The 17,317-nt window shown below is 37.6% G+C and overlaps 1 protein-coding gene across 1 annotated transcript in view; it reads left to right on the top strand.

Moving 5' to 3' along the window:
* Window positions 1-16,227, top strand: part of ACER3 (alkaline ceramidase 3) — a 54,626-nt gene extending 38,399 nt beyond the window's left edge. The window contains exons 7-11 of the mRNA XM_017830159.1: window positions 6,144-6,202; window positions 9,520-9,621; window positions 12,071-12,175; window positions 13,839-13,884; window positions 14,384-16,227. Coding sequence (XP_017685648.1) covers window positions 6,144-6,202; window positions 9,520-9,621; window positions 12,071-12,175; window positions 13,839-13,884; window positions 14,384-14,437 — 366 coding nt within the window. The 3' untranslated portion in view covers window positions 14,438-16,227. The remainder of the gene's footprint in view (window positions 1-6,143; window positions 6,203-9,519; window positions 9,622-12,070; window positions 12,176-13,838; window positions 13,885-14,383) is intronic.
* Window positions 16,228-17,317: the final 1,090 nt, after the last annotated feature.

Below are 17,317 nucleotides of genomic sequence, written 5' to 3'. Positions count from 1 at the left end.
TGATGGCAATTTGACTTGAGGTTCAGGTTCAAATCAACAACTAATTCTCCTCGGAATTAGTTTTAAATCAGATTAGTTGTTCATCCCTGTTTACCACATGTAGATTAGTGCTTATACAAGAAGAGGGGTTGGGGAAGACCAGCTGCTAGTATAGAGTGATCCACAGACACACAAATATAAGACAGCCCTGGAAGCAGACAAAATTACCTTGACAGTTAAACTTTTGAAGTCAAGTCTTACAGTGAGTAGCCTTCTTTCTAATAGGATGAGGTCTAGAAAGCTGTCACCTACAAAGCATTGTCTTCCATCCTAATTTGTTTGCTTGCCACATATCGTATGCTGACTATGCGTTTGCACTTGTAGCAGTGAAAAACCTCATTCAGCTAGTGAGCCAAGTTACATGAATAATAAAATAGATCTAAAAACCTATTTTATTTGCATAGTCGTCTGCTGCAAGAGTTTGAAGCAAATTTTTGCAAACAAATAATTAAAAGGTAAATGGAAAATCAGATTAAATAGCTGTTTCTTCTACATTAGGAAATGTGATGAAAAAATAGACATTTCAGAATGTAGTTGTGGTGTCCCATGAGAAACTAAGCAAGCTGGAGAAGTAGATTATTATGAGAATTGCGAAGAGGGTAAGGGAGTGACTAGTGAAAAATAATTAAAGGAGATGATGAAAAGCCTGGATTTTCTTAGGATAAGTAGTGGGACTGTTTTGGGAGTTTTTTTTTAACAACCCATAGCAGGAAAAAGAGTAGTGTACTGATGGTATTTGCGATGATACAAAGTTCAGAGGCATCACTGAGTACAGGGGAGGAGATGAAGAGATAACTGGGAGACTTGAGGACTAGGATGACAACTGGTTCAAAATTGAAGAGATGCGCTGTTGGACAAATACCAACCATACTTCTTCTAAACTGCTCAACAGATTACCAAAGGAGGAGAGGGAGTGCCTGGATGTTTACTGATCACAGCACAATAACATGAACAGTGAATTTTTTACTTTTGATAGAAGTAAAATACAAGTATTAGTCACCTAATTTACCAATTAAGGTGACTGAGTAAGAGAGAGAGACTAAAGCAGGAAAAGGTACTTCATTTGCCTTGATAAAAAAATTAGTAACATTTTTCTCTATGGGTGTTTTAAATATACAAGTACTAAGAAAAAAGTGAAATCACAAAGAAATATGTCTGTAGAAGTACATAGGGGAGATTGAAACTGCGTGAAGAATATGTTATATCAGGACACAACTTGTTCAGACTTACAGGACTCCCCATTCTGGGGAATCTGTGTGTACCCACTCAATGTCTTCCAGCTCTCCAGAGTCCTTCTGGCTGCTAAGGCAACGGTTAGTTGTAGGCTTGTGGCTAAATATATTGTGCCTTTTAAGGGAATGTGTTCTTACTTTCTGTATGTTCAGGTTGCCAAGCATCTGATAAAAATGACCTTTTCAGGCATGTCTTCACCACAGAGCTTTTTCTGTTTTGTTGTTGTCCTGTTGAAGACCACATATAAAACTGACTTGAGTGATATTTCACTGTTACACAGACCATTTGCGGATGTCTTCCAGAACGCGAGTACATCTTTCATTCTGGCTAGTGCTTTTACCTGCGCAGTAGCTTAGGGAATGAGGAAGGATATTCTAACTCTCCAAAGGTTCAGTTCTGCAAGTCATTGAAGGGGAAGCTTGGTTCACTGTGACAGGTAGTGTCCCAGAAGCTCTACAGCAGTGTCTTCTGACTTGTGTGTCATTTTGCCATCATGTTCATGCATCTGAGTAGTAGAGTAGAGGAGAGAGAGACTCTTTTATATGGATCTGAATCGTGGGTCATCTACTGCCACCACCTGTGACTCCTAGAATGCTTCCATCAACGCTACCTCTGTACAATCCTAAACATCCACTGATCAGATTATGTGACTAATATGTCTGTTCTAGAACAAGCAACAGTCACAAGTATTGAGGCCATGTTTCTGAGAACGCAGCTGCGTTGGGCAGGGCACGTCTCAAGGATGAAGGACCACCGCCTCCCTAAGATCTTGCTTTATGGTGAACTTGTCCCCGGCTGCCACAAGAGAGCATCCCCAAAGAGAAGATACAAGGACTCCCTGAAACAACATCTCAGCCTTTGCCATATTGATCAACATAACTGGTCTACTCTGGCCTCCAATCGGGAGGTCTGGAGGCACACCATCTATAACGCTGCTGATGCTTTTGAGAAAGCACACAGGATCACTCTTGAGGAGAAAAGACAACGCAGAAAGAATCATGTCTTGCAGAATATACCACCTAAGGAGTCCTTCTGTATGCCTTTTGCAACTGGTCTTGTCTATCTCGTATTGGTCTTTTTAGCCACCAGCACACTTGTAACAAATGTGGGTAGAGCCCTCCCCAAATCTTCATTCACAAAGCCTAGCCATGATGATGATCATGCATCTGAACAGGGCCCAAACAAGTGAATCTGAATTAGTTCATTCAAGACCTGTCAAGGCAGCATGTAACTGTGCTGAGTTACTCAATGTTTCAGCATCATCTTGGGGATGGTCCTTCTTTTTCTCTTGGCTCAAATTTCTTTTCCAGAAATCCAAAAACATGTAGAAGTCAGTTTTCTTTGTTGCAAATTCCAAATATAGTTTCCGAGTTCAAGTACTTAGGCTAACTATCTTTTGATAGCTGGTTGGTGTATTAATAGATAAGTAGTGGTTGCCAAGAACCTAGAATCTCTCAGTGCTGTTCCCAATGTGTATACTAATATTTGAGGCTGATAAATCGAATTTATTAACCAAGGATGGGCAGAAGGCCAGGAGCAGAGGAAACAGAAAAATGGAAATAGCAGGCTATTTCTGCTTTCTGTACTAGAAGGGTAGATGAAGAACCAGTTTTGTGTGCTCCCCCCTCTCAGTGTGGAGTACCAACTTTGCTTCTGACTTCCATAAGTGAATCCATATGATTTGCTTAACTGCCTCCACATCAAAAGTGCTGCCAGACATAGAGCCCTGAAGTGCCTACTTCCCATTTTCGAATTAGAAGGATGTTCTTCATGTTTGACCTTCTTTTCAGGTAATCCAAACTTTGGGTTTTTCCCCAACTGCAAAGATACGGGCTTCAAAGCTGAAATGTGCAGGTTTATTTGCATCTGAAACAGCAAAGAAGGAACTGTCTAGTGATAACAAAAGGTGGTAAGATTCCGCTGTTTCCTTTTGTTTCAATTGCAGTACAAGAATGTTCTTTGGCTTACAGTTTAAAGACACTGAGATAAAAGAGCAGAAAACTTGCTTGGGTTTTCATCTGTCACTTAAGTGATGTCTTAGTTAAAGAAGAAGAACAAAGGGAGCTAAAGGAATGGAAAAATTTGAGTTAACTTGATTAAGGTAGTTTGTTTTTTTTTTTAATATTGTACTTTATCCTTCTTTGAGTGGATGGATTATACCTAACAAATTTTTACCATGATGAAAATAGTAAATCCATAGTTGGTAAAGGAGATAAAGTAAGCACTGCTCCCAGGAGTACAAACTGAATTATGCAGCTTGGTGTATAGCCATCTAGTAAGAAAGAGCTGTAGCAAAACGTGCAGCTACAGTCTCTGCATATCACAGCAACACCCTCTCAGTGCTCACCTTCAGCGTGGAGGATTGGAGCGTGCAGAGCAGAACAGTTTGTTGTTCCAGTCTTTCACAGGCTTTTAAACACAAATGTGTTTTACTGCTAACAACCTGGTTGGGTGGAGGAGTGGAAAAGACAAGAAATTGAACTGTCAGCTGTGGGCATATTTTTCGTCAGTCACTGCAAAGTTCTTTTTATTTTTTTTCCCTTCCTCCCTCCATTAAGACTGTCCTCTTCTGCAAGCCATTAAGCAGTTCAGTAGGAAATACCAAGCCGGAAGCTCTACAAAGAAAGCTTTTCTTAGCTTTTCCTCTTTCCCACTTCCAGCAACTGCTAAAAAAATAGCATTTTACCTGGACTTTGGGCTGCTTGTAAGATCTGTTTCTCTGGGCATAGTCTGACATTATTTAACTCCTTGTACAAAGAATCCAAGAGCAATTTGGGTACAAGCATAAAGGGGGTCACACCCCTAATGTGTATGACAGAAATTTCTCTTCATGGATAGATTTTTCCCATATCTCTGCTGCAGAGGAGTGTTTTAGCAATGAAAATTGTAAGAAGGAGGAGATCAGCAAAGAAAGGGCATCAAACTGTAATCTGGATTCTAGAGGAGCCTTTCCACGACTACCATCTTCCTATGTGCCATCCCTCTCTTAGAATAAATTACTGGATTTGATTAGAAAAAAAGAAACAGGCTGTTTTACATGAGGCTGGTCAAGTAAATGTTGTTAACGTTTTACATTTAGTCTGTATTTGTTATATGGTGGGGTCTTTTTAGGCCAAATATCAGCAATGAAGAATTGTACCAGCATGCAGCACCTAGCTCACCTGAGCACTCTCCTTTCTACCTTTAGCTTGGGACTGATAGGCACTTGATACTTGGGCTGTGTCTAGCAGGTTTTGTTGGTTTTCTTTATTTCCTGATTTATGTGCCGTACCCCAACAAGGGGACTGGAATTAACAGTTTTGTATAAGGTACGAGCCAGAACCAATTAGCCCACAGAGCAGAACACACAGTAATAGTAATTTATTTACTGAAGTTCTTCAATCTCACTCTGAATGCATATGAAGAGCTGCTGTACTGAATAACTTTGAATAGTCAATATTGGAGCTTACTTTTACCTGTTGTCAAAGGTAAGGGCTCTGTTGTCTGTCTTGTTTGATAGATATGCACATATGCACATATGGTCTGTACTACTAACCTCATCCTTAAAGCTAAAAGGAGTTGGCAAATTTGCCTTTATAGACTTTTGAATACTTCACTTTGCAGTATTACAGCTACCTATTTTATGTCAGATGACTAGATGCGTGCATATGCTTACAGGATAGTAGTATCTGACTGCCTCAGTAAGGGCAAAGTAAGAGCCAGTCCTTGTCTCGAAGGCAACATAGTTTAAAAGAAGAAAGGGTGTCAGGAGGTCAGTAAAACATGGTAAGGACACTGGTTTGTAGACACATTTCTGTGAGGTTTAGTGGCTTTTCAAAATAGACAGCAAAGCTTTGTCATTTTTGTCTTTCATGCAGCATTAGATAGGAGTTAACCTTTCCCATTTTGCTCCTAGTTAAGTCAGGGAACAAGTAAGAAAAAAATAGCGAGGGGCTTGTGGGCCACTGGAGAGAGACAAAGAGCAAGGCACAGCTGCTTGGAACAAACTGCCTTTTGGCAGGAGGAAACCAGTGTTCAGAATAAAAAGTATAGAGAGTAATTGAATGTCACTAGTGTCTAAAAATCCTGCCTGCTGCACTGGCTTCTGCATCAATTCCTAGGCATGACTGACCACATTTTTCCTTTCCTTTAGTCTTTACATCTTGGGGATGGTGTTACATGGATCCTAAGTTTGTGAATAAAATCCAGTGATTTAAAGATCACGAGGCAGAAAATAAATGATTACTTTGACTTTTTATATATGTCAGGCAATTGCATGCAAGTTCATCAAGCCTGCAGTGAGCCAGATTTTCCTCATGGATCTTCAGAGCATACAGCCTTCCCACTATATAATTAAATTGAATCCCAACAATCTGTAATAGTTGTTTGAAATGCTTCCTGGAAAGTTTCTTCCGTATTGAAGTGTGGGCATACTGCAAAGTCTATTCAAGTGTTTGCTTTCAGGAAAAAATATTATTAGATATCAGTGAAAGAAGTACAGCTTTCAAAAGTGATTTTAGCTGATGCTTGCAGAATCTTGAGCTAAAATGCAGAGACAAAGAGATGACAGGAGTTAGTTACCATTTTTGATTTCAGGATTGTTTACGAGTGCCATCTAGTGTTTGCTTTCAAATTCAAAACAGTGAAACTGGTTTTACACAACTGACTTTTCCTGTTATTGCATAAAGACTGTGGTTTAGAGTCATACTTTTATTTGAAACTTTAATGGAAGGCTTTCTTGAGAGGAAGTTAGAAGGAATGCTGTTTTCTTGAGACTAAGAAATCAAAAAAACAATAGAGGCTTCAAATTTTTTTTTACTCCTGTAGTGTTTTATAGGGTCTCTCGAATCCAACTGCTGAATTTTATCTCTTTTTTTTCTTTTTTTCCCCAGGTCATGTATGGAACACTAGTTTCTATTATAGTTCTACGATCCGTTTATATAGTATTATGGTAAGTAACTATTTAATTCAATATTATAACATGACATTTGCATCTTTTTTTTGGTGGGCTTAACATAAGAAATTGGCAGTGGCAGAATTTCTTTGACTAGGTACGTAATGCTAGCTCATGGGCTCTGCTTGGTTCATAGGGAATGGCTCATCACCTTACACTTTTTGAAGCCACTGGGATAACAATAAACTAAACTGAGATTTCTTCATTTACGATCAATGTTCACTGCCAAGTGTCCTGCTGGTGGCTTCAGCTGTTAGTCTGGGACTTCAAGGGGAATGGAGTTTTTGTCTTCATATTGCTGGGTAATGCAAAATCTATTGCTAGTGTTCAAAATAATGATACCTGGAGAGTGGTAAGAGTAAGACTGCAGAGCAGAACCATCACTTAGTAATTTCCATTCTTCTTCTTCCCTGCTCTAGTATTTAAAATTCAAATGTAAAAGATGTAAAATGATAGTTTTTCTTACAGTTTCGGCTGGGTAAAGTTAGGTATATGTTATGGAAATTGAAATAAAAACTGTAACAAACAAAAGGTATTAGAAGCGTTAGGAGACATGAGAAGCATTAGAATCATCAGAGCACAGATTTGGTAGGTAAAAGGGAAGAAAATAGAATTGAATGAGTATTGTAGTAAACACATACTTTTAGCTCTCAGGAACTCAGTTGGGTGTCCATTTCTGTCTATGCCATGTGAATTGTTGGTGTTCTTGTGTATTTGGGGACTGCTCCTGAAAATTGCTTATTTCTTTCTACTGTCATCATTCTAAGTGTGCTTTTTGTTAAACTTTGTTTTGAGTTGCACACATATCTGTTCAGGAGCACAAGGAAAAATTTCACAGAAGGTGGGAATTTGAAGTTTCATAGCATCATTAAATATCCTGAATTGGAAGGGACCCACAAGGATCAAGTACATGCACTGAATCACCTTCCAATTGCAATTTCAGTTCATGTGGTTTGGCTTTCCTCAAGAAATTCTGACAAACCAAGTGAAAATGTTCACAGAGTTTTATTAAGGAAAAATAACAAGCTAATAGTGTGTTGCAGCTTTAGAAACAGCCATCAATTTAAAGGCACTTTTCAAACGCATGAACTGGAAGTTTTAATCCTAACCTAAAGATCTGAAGTGGTATTACATTAATTCACTTCCAGGGGGAACTAAATTGAATCAAGTTCAAGTCATTTTAATTTTGTTCTTATTCAAGGACTTAGCACAGTTCTAGTCGCTTAGATGAAATTTCTTTCTGTCTGTATAGACAAACTCTTGGGCCTGCTATTTGTTTAGTTCTGCAAATTACACACAGCTGTGCATTCCCATTGTTTCTGATGTATATCTTAGTCTTCTGTCTTTATCAATAACATCACCATTCTCTCGCAGAGTATAATTCATTGTTTTCCTCCAGCAAAGTCTGTCTCTGAAGTTCCACCTACTTTTTGCTTCAGTTTTAGGGTTTTGGAGTGTATATTCTTAATTAGCCTGATCACTTCATTGCAACAGGGCCCTACAATGACTTGCTTCCCCCCTTTGGTTATATTATGCAAACTGGTTAGAAAGTTGGGATGGGGAGAGAAGTAGGTTTAAACTACTTCTAAGTTTTAACTAAACTACTGCTAATTTTGAATTAGTTCTGCTAGAGAAGCTGTGCCAGCCTGAAGGTACCCTTTCTTTTCTCTAAAATTCATCTCCAAAAACACTTTTGGATTTACTTTCTCTGCATTGCTAGAACATATTCCTGTATTTCCATCAGTAGTGCTAGCACTTGTCCAAGCCTGTTTCAGTTTAAATATTGACCCTGATTTCTGTTTATTTTGTTTTTTACTTCACTTCCTATCATATTTCTTAGTGTGGGGCTTAAAGTCACTCTGACTTTAGAGTGAAAATCCCAAATAACAGCATGTTATTCCTTCCAGGCTACTATTGCATCCTGTCCTCATTATTTGTTCCTTGTCCTGCCTGTTTTCCCCCACACTTTTAATCTCTTTCTTGGTCTGCTTCCTTGACAACATGACAACTGGGCAAATGTTATTCTCTGTTCACAAAGCATGTTCCCTATTAATAAATGATGCCAGTCTCTTTCTCATTCCTTCACAAAACACCAGTGTTTATTCCCTGAACAATTCTACCTATAATTACCTACTTACCAGCATGTCTAACATACTATTTAGTGCTCCTTAATGTCTTGGTCTTGCTTATGTCCTTGGAGCACTGAGTTGGGAATATTACAATGTAGTTTCTGCCATGTACTGCATGATGCTCCACACATTTATTAGATAAACAAGTAATAGTTTTGATAGTTTATATTAGCAGTGCATTTGTTAACATATACAGCTTGTATCTGGTTAGCTTGCCCTGTGGAAGAAGCTCTACCTGCTATGTTTTGCACATTTTTGTTCCCAGTGCTCACAGCTCTGAAACATGTGCTGTGTGTAGCACACACAGTGGAGGGAAAAGCAGCTCAGGAATGCATTTTAACCCAGAATTTCAACCGTGCATTCATAACATTTAAAAATAATGTGAACAGTATTTCATGGCAGCCTTTTAGGGTTGGATTTGGCTTTGCTTTTGGACTTGACTTATTGGTGGGAAAGGAGCCTTCCATGTAGCAAGTTTACAATTCCATGGTCCAACCTGAATGTAGATAGGGAAACTAAGTTTATGGATGATGCACTTCTTTGCATCTGATTCTTCAGTGTGTTTCCCATATCTTAAACAGGATTTTTTTTTCTCCCAAAATTAAATTGTTTTTTTTCTATCTCCAGCAGCACTCAAGTTTAAAATATGCATGAGGTTACTGTTTTCTAATAGCATTCATTTGGTTAGTTGTTGGTCATGGTGGTCTGTGTTTGCAAAAGTAATTTTGTAACACTGTATTTAAACAAGTTCCTTAGTATAGGGATATCTATTTGAAAAGAGCCTCTTCTTTTGAGAGAGTCCTAATTTGTAACATGGTTTCTTGGTTTTTTCGTGTTTTTTTTTTAATGAAAGATTATATGTGGGACTGAAGAATTAGTGCCTTTTAGCCAATGTCAGTTTTCTCACTTCCTTGTTTCATTAGGAGAGTACAGTATTTAGGGAAACAATTAGATATATAGAAGTGAAACATTTAAAAGAACTGTCTCAGAGAATGTGAAGTCAGGAGAGAGAAGGAGTAAAATAAAATATTTAAATAGATGAAATTTAAAGTTAATATTTTTTCTTTTGGGGAAAAAAACAAATTGATAAAGCATTTTTTTAATATGTAATAGTATTTGTGTATGTTACACACTGCCTTTAAAGCATTCTGAACTAAACTTTGCATTATTTCTCTCTCTCTCTAGGGTATACCCATGGCTTAGAGGTCTAGGCTATACATCTTTAACTGTATTTTTAATGGGATTTTTTCTCTGGAATGTGGACAACATTTTCTGTGATAAATTGAGGTGAGTTTTTTCGCTTTGTCTGGATAACTCTAAATAGTCTTTTAGTATAAAGATTTGATTGTTTCTGTGGTGTATATTCAAGTCCATCTCATGTTACATATGGTATACTGCCTACAAAACATCCATGAGGGTTTTATCCAGTTTGCTCATAACTAGATTCAGCACTTAACAAATTTTTTTTTAGTTTAATGTTTTTTATCCATTAATAAATTTATTTTTTAACATATATCTCTAACTTGAAATTAAATTGAGAGAAGTTATGTCACTGAAGTAATTTGGAGGATCTCTAGCTTATTAAAGCCTGCTATTTACACTTAATTTCATCTGAATGTGTTTTTATCTTGCTGGTTTGTTGGTTTGGTTTTTTGGGTTTTTTTGATTTCTGTTCTTGCCATTTTCCAGCAAAATATCAAAACCAGTAGTTCTGCACATTACAGAAATACCAATTTCAATATATATGTTACCAATAAACATAAAAGAAATACCTATTACAATATATATGTTACCAATAGACAACACCCAGTTCTGATGCATGTGTTCTGCCAGAAACTGGAGGAGATGGAAAGGTTGATTCCAGCATCCTGAAAAATACAGTCTTGGCAATTTGAAACACTGTTATGCCACTGAATCTGTGGTGTACAGAATTGTCCCAGTAGGTTGCTTTGTCGGGGCCAAATAATAGTGTGCTGTAAAGGAGTCTGAATTTTCCATCTGTCCCTTTTGGCTCTGTAGTTCCTGCAGTAGGTTAGGCCAACTGAAAGTTAACTCCAACAGAGTAATCTTGAAGCTTTTTTTTAAAAAAATTAATATAATATATGGTGCCTCATCCCTAAAGCACTTGATACAGATGGGATAGAAAAGTTATTTGCCAAGAGAAGTGGTAGGGTATGCAGTTACTTTGCAAATATTGGCATCAGGGTTGATTTTTGCAGCTGCCTCACCTCGCTGGTGAGATTGTAACCCGCGATTCACCAAGCTTGCTGAGCTGCTGTGGGTCCATGGGTCTTTTGAGCTGGTTCCTAGGCCCAAAAATTACCTCAGCTGCTGAGGCACTTTTTTCCATCTTCATTTTGTAAAGGGAAAAATGCTAATATACTTCCTGTGATACTTGTTTGGTTATGGTGCTGAAAAAAAAAAAAGCTTGTTTACTAGCTTTAATCAGACATCTGCAGAGCCTTGGATTTCTATCAATGGCATTATAATTTGAACCTTTGGAGAAAATGCATTTCAATGCCTTGAAATCTTTTGGTCTCTAAAGCTCTAACTTCTGAATCATCCACCTACCTGCTCTGGTTTTCAAGTTCAAAATTGGGTTTTGGTTTGTGTTTTATTTTTCCATATTTCATTAAATCTGCAGTTTATTTTTAAAATTTTTGTAAAAAATCAAAATAACAAAATCTGTAGCACTCTGTTTCCATGGCTGGAACCATGCACTTTTGAATATGGGCTTTGAAATTTCCTGCCATCCAAAGGCTCAGAGGTTGTGCCAGGCTGACAGCACATCGAGTGTGTTCCACTGTGTCATTGCTGGGCTGGTTGAATTGAAGCTCTGTGCTAGTATTTGTGACTGAGCAGCTCTGAAAACTAAGCAATAGCTCAGGATTTAGTCAGTGGGACTAAGTACTATAACTTCAAGCAGTAAGTAAGAAGCTACAGATTTTTCTTCCTTAACATATGCAATTTTTTTCCCCTTTTTTGTTTTGACTGAATGTGAAATGAAAGTGAAAAAAGACAAGCAGGTGCAAACATTTGCTCCACCATCAGCCAAAATAGGCAATATCTGCAGAAGCTTAGTGAGCAGGAGAAATCAGAGCAATGTAACTCCTTCCCTTTATTTCTCTACCTCCATCCCTTAGCCCCTTTCCAATTTGCATCCCATAACTGCAAAATACAAAGCATTTTGGCAGAGTATTTCAGACCTACTTTCATTGTTTCCTCACTAAACACCCATTTTGTTCCTGATTTAGAGTCCAACAGAGAAAGGCAAGTTAAGGTCCCATGGACTGGGAGAATAGGTGGTGTGATTACCACATGTAAAGTGCTGATGTCTGATAGATCCCATTTCCTCTCTCGGACCTTAAACTCAGTGTTTCATCCTATGGACAGAGTTCACAGAGTTTTGATGAGGAGGATGGTAGAATTCATTTGGACCTGTGAGATGCTGTAAATATATCCCCTGAAATTTGAGTCCAGACATATCTGATCACTCATTTTATGAGGAAGTGTGCGCTTTCTTTAAATGTGTATGCCGATATCTTTCTGTACTGGCAGTATAAGGTATAACTGCTGCTCCTCATCTGCTGAAAGCCTGATCATGTGAAGCCTTAACCATCAAGTACATGCCTGAGATATGGCAACAATAATGTGTGATCCGACAGCCAAACATTGTGATTTGAGATCCCTTAGCTTGGAAAAAAATATCCCATTGTGTGGAGCTTCTTTCTTTCAGAGCACTACGAGAGAAGATGCCTCCTGTGATGGGAGCTGTGACACAGTTTCATGCATGGTGGCATATTCTCACAGGCCTGGGTTCTTACCTTCATATCCTGCTAAGGTAGGAAATGTTTTCTAAACTGGATGTCCATAAAGAGATCTTAGGAGTTTTCCCAGGCTCAGATGTACTTCAGAATGTTTTATCATCCAGAAGTGCAGGAAAATGGCTTATTACACCGGTGCAAGGTTTCCTTTCCTCTTTGCAACTGATCTAAAAACTCTCTACAATTATTTTATATTCTTCAAAATGTAATCGGTAATCTTTAAATAGTCATGGTTCTTCAAGAAAATGTAATTCAGAAACGAGAACCCTTTGGCAGTTAAACTGGAAAACTATTTGACAGTATATTAATTTCAGAATATAAGCCATTAATACCTGTCTGTTCTTGACCAGCAATCCTAAAGTACTTTAACATGTTTAAATTTCAGAGCACAACTAATCTTTTTGATAGGCACTGTCACTCCTAAAAACTAGCAGGCATCATGCAGTAGTACAGAAGGGTGATGGCTGAAGTAGTTGTAGTAAAGCTATTCCCAGAAGGGCAGGATATTAGTTTCAGGAGAAGATTTAAACCAGAATGTAAGTTAGCAAATCTGGAGCCAGAAGATGTTTGTCTCGTTTTTACTGTATGCTACCATCTAGTGGAATCAGAGACTGGAATAAAATTTAAGCTGAAGTCTGTGAAGAATTTCTGCAGTTTGTTCATCTTATAATGAAATAATATTTTACCACTTAACCATAACTTAAGAGAATGTCTCTTTTAGAGATACAGTCTATGGAGTTCAGGAAACCTGATTACATATCCATTTGCCTACGTCTAGCATGGTTTTCTTCTTTTTGGTCAGATGTTAAAATACCTAGTAAAAGGAAAATGCAAGGAAAATAAGTACAGTTCCAACAGCTGATCTGTTAGCTTTTGTTTTATATTTATGCATGTATATATATGCACACATATGTACAAGTATTTATGTATCTATACATGTGTAGATGTATATATATATATGTACCTTTTTATATATATATTAAAAAGATATGTCAAGATACATTGAAAACAGTTACTCCATTTTGGCTGACAGGTTGTCTGCTACCCTAAAGATAATATTTTTAAGAAAAGTCTGTACAGGAATCAAGCATAGGCAAGGTTTTTTCCAACATGCAGCACATAAATAATTTGGGTTTGCATCCTCTATCCCTTGGGGAATGTGCAGATGCCTGATTTGTCTGTCTTACCCCAGTGGACTGTAAGCTTTCACTGAAATAGTTTCCTGAGTATTTTCTTAGCCACACGGTGGCATCATCTATATCCCCTTTAAAAAAGTGAGATCATACACAGGAGAAGATTTACTAAGGGGAGAAAGTGTCTAAGAACAAAAATGAGAGAAAGAATCAAGTTATGCTCTTCTCCCCTCTACTACATCTGCTATATTTCATCCTTCTAAAATGACCAACTCTAGTTCCAGTTTGGTTTTTACCCCTCTGGGTTTCTTTCTTTCTCCCCACACAGGTGATAGGGTAGATTAATTTGCTGATCAGAATCTATTACAGAAGGATTTACTTTAAGTTAATGTCTCCTGTTTTGAATAAATCTAGGCAGAGTGGGTAGCCTTGCAATTACAGAAACCATTCCTTTCTAGTTGGAAAATAAAACTGGGATTAGTACATCATTATTTTATATGCTGTCTTATACATGAAATTTTAAGCATGCTTTTTTCCTTCTCCTCAGTTTATACACAAGGACACTTTTCTTGAAACACAGACCAAAGGTGAAGGTAAGCAAGAATTATTTTGTGTTCATTAATGTGCATTTGGATATCTTGTGTTTTGAACTTGTGTTGGGGATCAATAATTACGCTGTTAGGGTAGTGGTTTTGACTTCTACTTACATCCCAGGAAATGCGGTTGAAATTTTCAGAGAATCACAGAATGGTTTGTATTGAAAGGCACCTTAATGATCATCTAATTTCACCCTCTCTGCCATGGGTCAGGACATCTTCCACTACACCAGGTTACTCAGAGCTGCATCCTGGCCATGAACACTTCCAGGGATGGAGCATCCACAGCTTCTTTGGGCAACCTGTTTCATTGCCACACTACCCTCACAGGGAAGAATTTCTTCCTAATATCAAATCTGTATCTACAGTTTTTCATTTTGGAGCCATTACTCCTTTGTCCTTTTAATTACATTAAGTTTAATAGTGTTTGCTTTTTGATCCAAGAAACATAATATTCAAAGGAATCTTTCCCCTCTTCCTATTTTTCTTTTAACAGTTTGTTTTTGGAATATGGCCTGTTCTTCTTGTGGAGCCACCCAAGAAGCTTTGACTGAGCCCTGGGCAGTCGCATGATCACCTAGCCTGGCTGAATAAAGCATTTCAACAGTTACTATGGCTGAAGTGTCAAAATTGTGGATCAATCCAAGTACCATTGCTATAAAAGGACTTCTCTGTATTACTGGGCCAGTTGGCCGGAACAGAGCAAAGAGTTGGCACACTAGGGAAATAGAGTTTAGTACAGCTTTATTCTAAGTTGTTAAAACAAAGATTAAGACACAATATTTTTATGTATATATTGTATAGCTGATGATATTTCGTGCTGGTCACAGAAATCTAACCATTTTCGAAGTGGATCACATACGTTTTTTCATTCAGTTTTTGTTCTTTCTGTGGTTTAAACTAATATTAATAACTGAATGACAAAACTAGGCCATTGATGACCAAGCTAAGCATTTGTGTGGCCTATAGTGAACCGAATGCTTAATCTGAACTACTTTAATCTTGCACTTTTATACAATTAATGAAGTATGTAATGATTGATTTAGGGCTTTATTCTATCTTGCTTTTCCACAGCCTCTTTACAATTTATATTTTAAGCAAAATGGTTGTGATACCTGTGCCATTTAGTTCATTTTGTACCAAGCTTCTATTTTCTCTTTAGTCCGACTGAGAGGTTCATCATGGAGGATGTTCCAGGGTGTGACCAGCTGAAGACACTGAAATGGTGAAGCCTTATAGGGGTTCTTTTTTGTGTTTGGAGACTGAATTCCTAATTTGTTTGACCAGTGATTCATCAGGAAACTGTAGAGTGACCGTAGAAACATAAGAAACGCTCTTTTTTATTTTTTTATAATTATTACTTACATACCTCTTTTTCTATCCCTGCTTTTTACTTCCCATTTTCCATTCATACAGATTGACAAACACCTTAGAGGCGTGCTAGTTCAGCTCTGAATTCATCTTCCCTGTATTTTACAAGTCTTAAATATTGGTCTGACTTTCAGAAGCATCTTCTTATTCAGAGATGTTGAAGAAGGAGTAAAGAACAAGATTGAGGTTGAGGATACCCCAAATATAAGTGGCAGCACTTGGCTTGCTCTTAATCTGTCTGTCACATGGTTATTCTGTGGAAAGTTGACCACCTTTCTAAAACCAAACTTTAGGGATTAATGGGGGGGACAAACCCTCTGTTTCCTGCAATTTTTATTTACCGAGCTGGTGAAAGTTAAGAAGTAAATGTAAAGAAAACATTAAACTAACACAGTTTTTCAAAATATACCTCATATGAAGGCTGTGATTTTGATTGTCTTGGTTTTGGGGCAACTAACATAGTCTGTGCCTACTTGCTGCCGTGCTATGCAATTTTTGTCTGCTTTCGATGCTCTGAAGGATTTAAAAAAGGGAAATGCACGGACTGATGGGAAATCCCATTCTATATTCGTTTGAAATGTGCCCACAGCAGCAAGGCACGGTAATGTAGCTGTAAAGCTGTCTCCCAGATCTCAAAGTCCTGACTGTTGTACAATCAGCGTGGCTAAAATGGTCTCCTTCCTTTAGTGTCTTTTTCTCTGTTTGCAGTTTATCTGCATCTTTCATATCCATCAGTAACACTCCTACTGATATGATTCTCCAGATAAAACTGTGGCTTTTGTTATGTGACTGACCCTGGACTCTTGGGATCAAATAGTCCCAGACTTGGGGCTGGGAAAAGATACTTAACCTTGAGTGAGTTCAGCGAGCACTCTCTGACATGGTGATAGCAGTGCATTTCAACTTGTAAAACACTATAAAGGCATCTGAGGGTTAATTTTAGAGCAGATTTGGTGTCAGTAGGCTCCAGTTCCATAGTCAAGGTCAGCATCTGTGTTGGGAGATTTGAGCGCTTTTCAGACTGAAAAAAAATAGAATAATTAGCATAGAGGTAGGAAAATGCTGTTGTGGATCAAGTGTCTTTAATTATCCAGACAACATATTTTTTGTAAAGAGATTTGAGAACTGTTTTAAAAATGTAGCTTGAAAATAAGTGCCTGCCTGTTCACCTCCAGGCTCTCTCAAGCATTCTTCTGCACACTGTATCCCATTTTCTTATTTAGTATGTTTGCATGTTTTTGTTAGTTAGGAAAAGAATCCCATAAGAGGAGCAATGCAGCAAAAAGACATATCAACAGTCACTTGTGACATCTGCTAGGCACTGGTATTATTTTTATGAAAATGAACAAAACCTTTATTTTAGTGGCCTTAGTTTTGTTACTGAAGGATCTTAGGGCTCTGTTTAGTTTCCCTGTAATTGCAAGAACCAGAGCATCCTGAAAAGCTACTTTCTTATTGATCAGACATCTCTACAATGGTATATTTTAAAGAATTTGTTGATTCTCCAGCACATTTGCAACTAGGGAGTGTATGATGGAGTTTTTTTTCAGACTGTGTTGAATTGAATTGTTAGGATTTAGAAAAAAAAAGGTTGGAAAAGCTCTTATTTTAATTTTATGCTGCTGATAGTTTTTCATTCACGTATCATTTGTCATTGATGTTTTTATCTTTAAAAAAATTATGCAAATTGGCTTTTTCCTTCATTCCAAATGACCAAAAACACACACACCTCTTACCACCCTGCCAGCAACCTTTCTTTCAACAGGTTATATTAGACCTTGAAGAATGTAATTTACCTGTGTATCCTTCTAAGCATAAATAATCTAAAATCATGGGTGCTTTGGTTTGACTGCCTTACTGATCTTGTGAGTGATATTGAAAATGACAAGCCAGTTTTAACTACATGTTACTGAAATTCAGACTGCCTTTTCTAGTGCCTGGAAAGACATACATCCTTACTCCTGTAATGTGTTAAATGTCTGTTAAATTGCTTTTTATTTAAATCACTTGTATGACAATGCTGATCTTTTTTTTTTTTTCTACAGACCTTAGAGCAGCA

Source organism: Lepidothrix coronata, unplaced genomic scaffold (assembly GCF_001604755.1).
Source record: "Lepidothrix coronata isolate B3197 unplaced genomic scaffold, Lepidothrix_coronata-1.0 Scaffold174, whole genome shotgun sequence".
Classification (NCBI taxonomy): domain Eukaryota; kingdom Metazoa; phylum Chordata; class Aves; order Passeriformes; family Pipridae; genus Lepidothrix; species Lepidothrix coronata.
The sequence above is the reverse complement of the archived record's forward strand: the minus strand, read 5'-3'. Positions and strand labels throughout refer to the sequence as shown.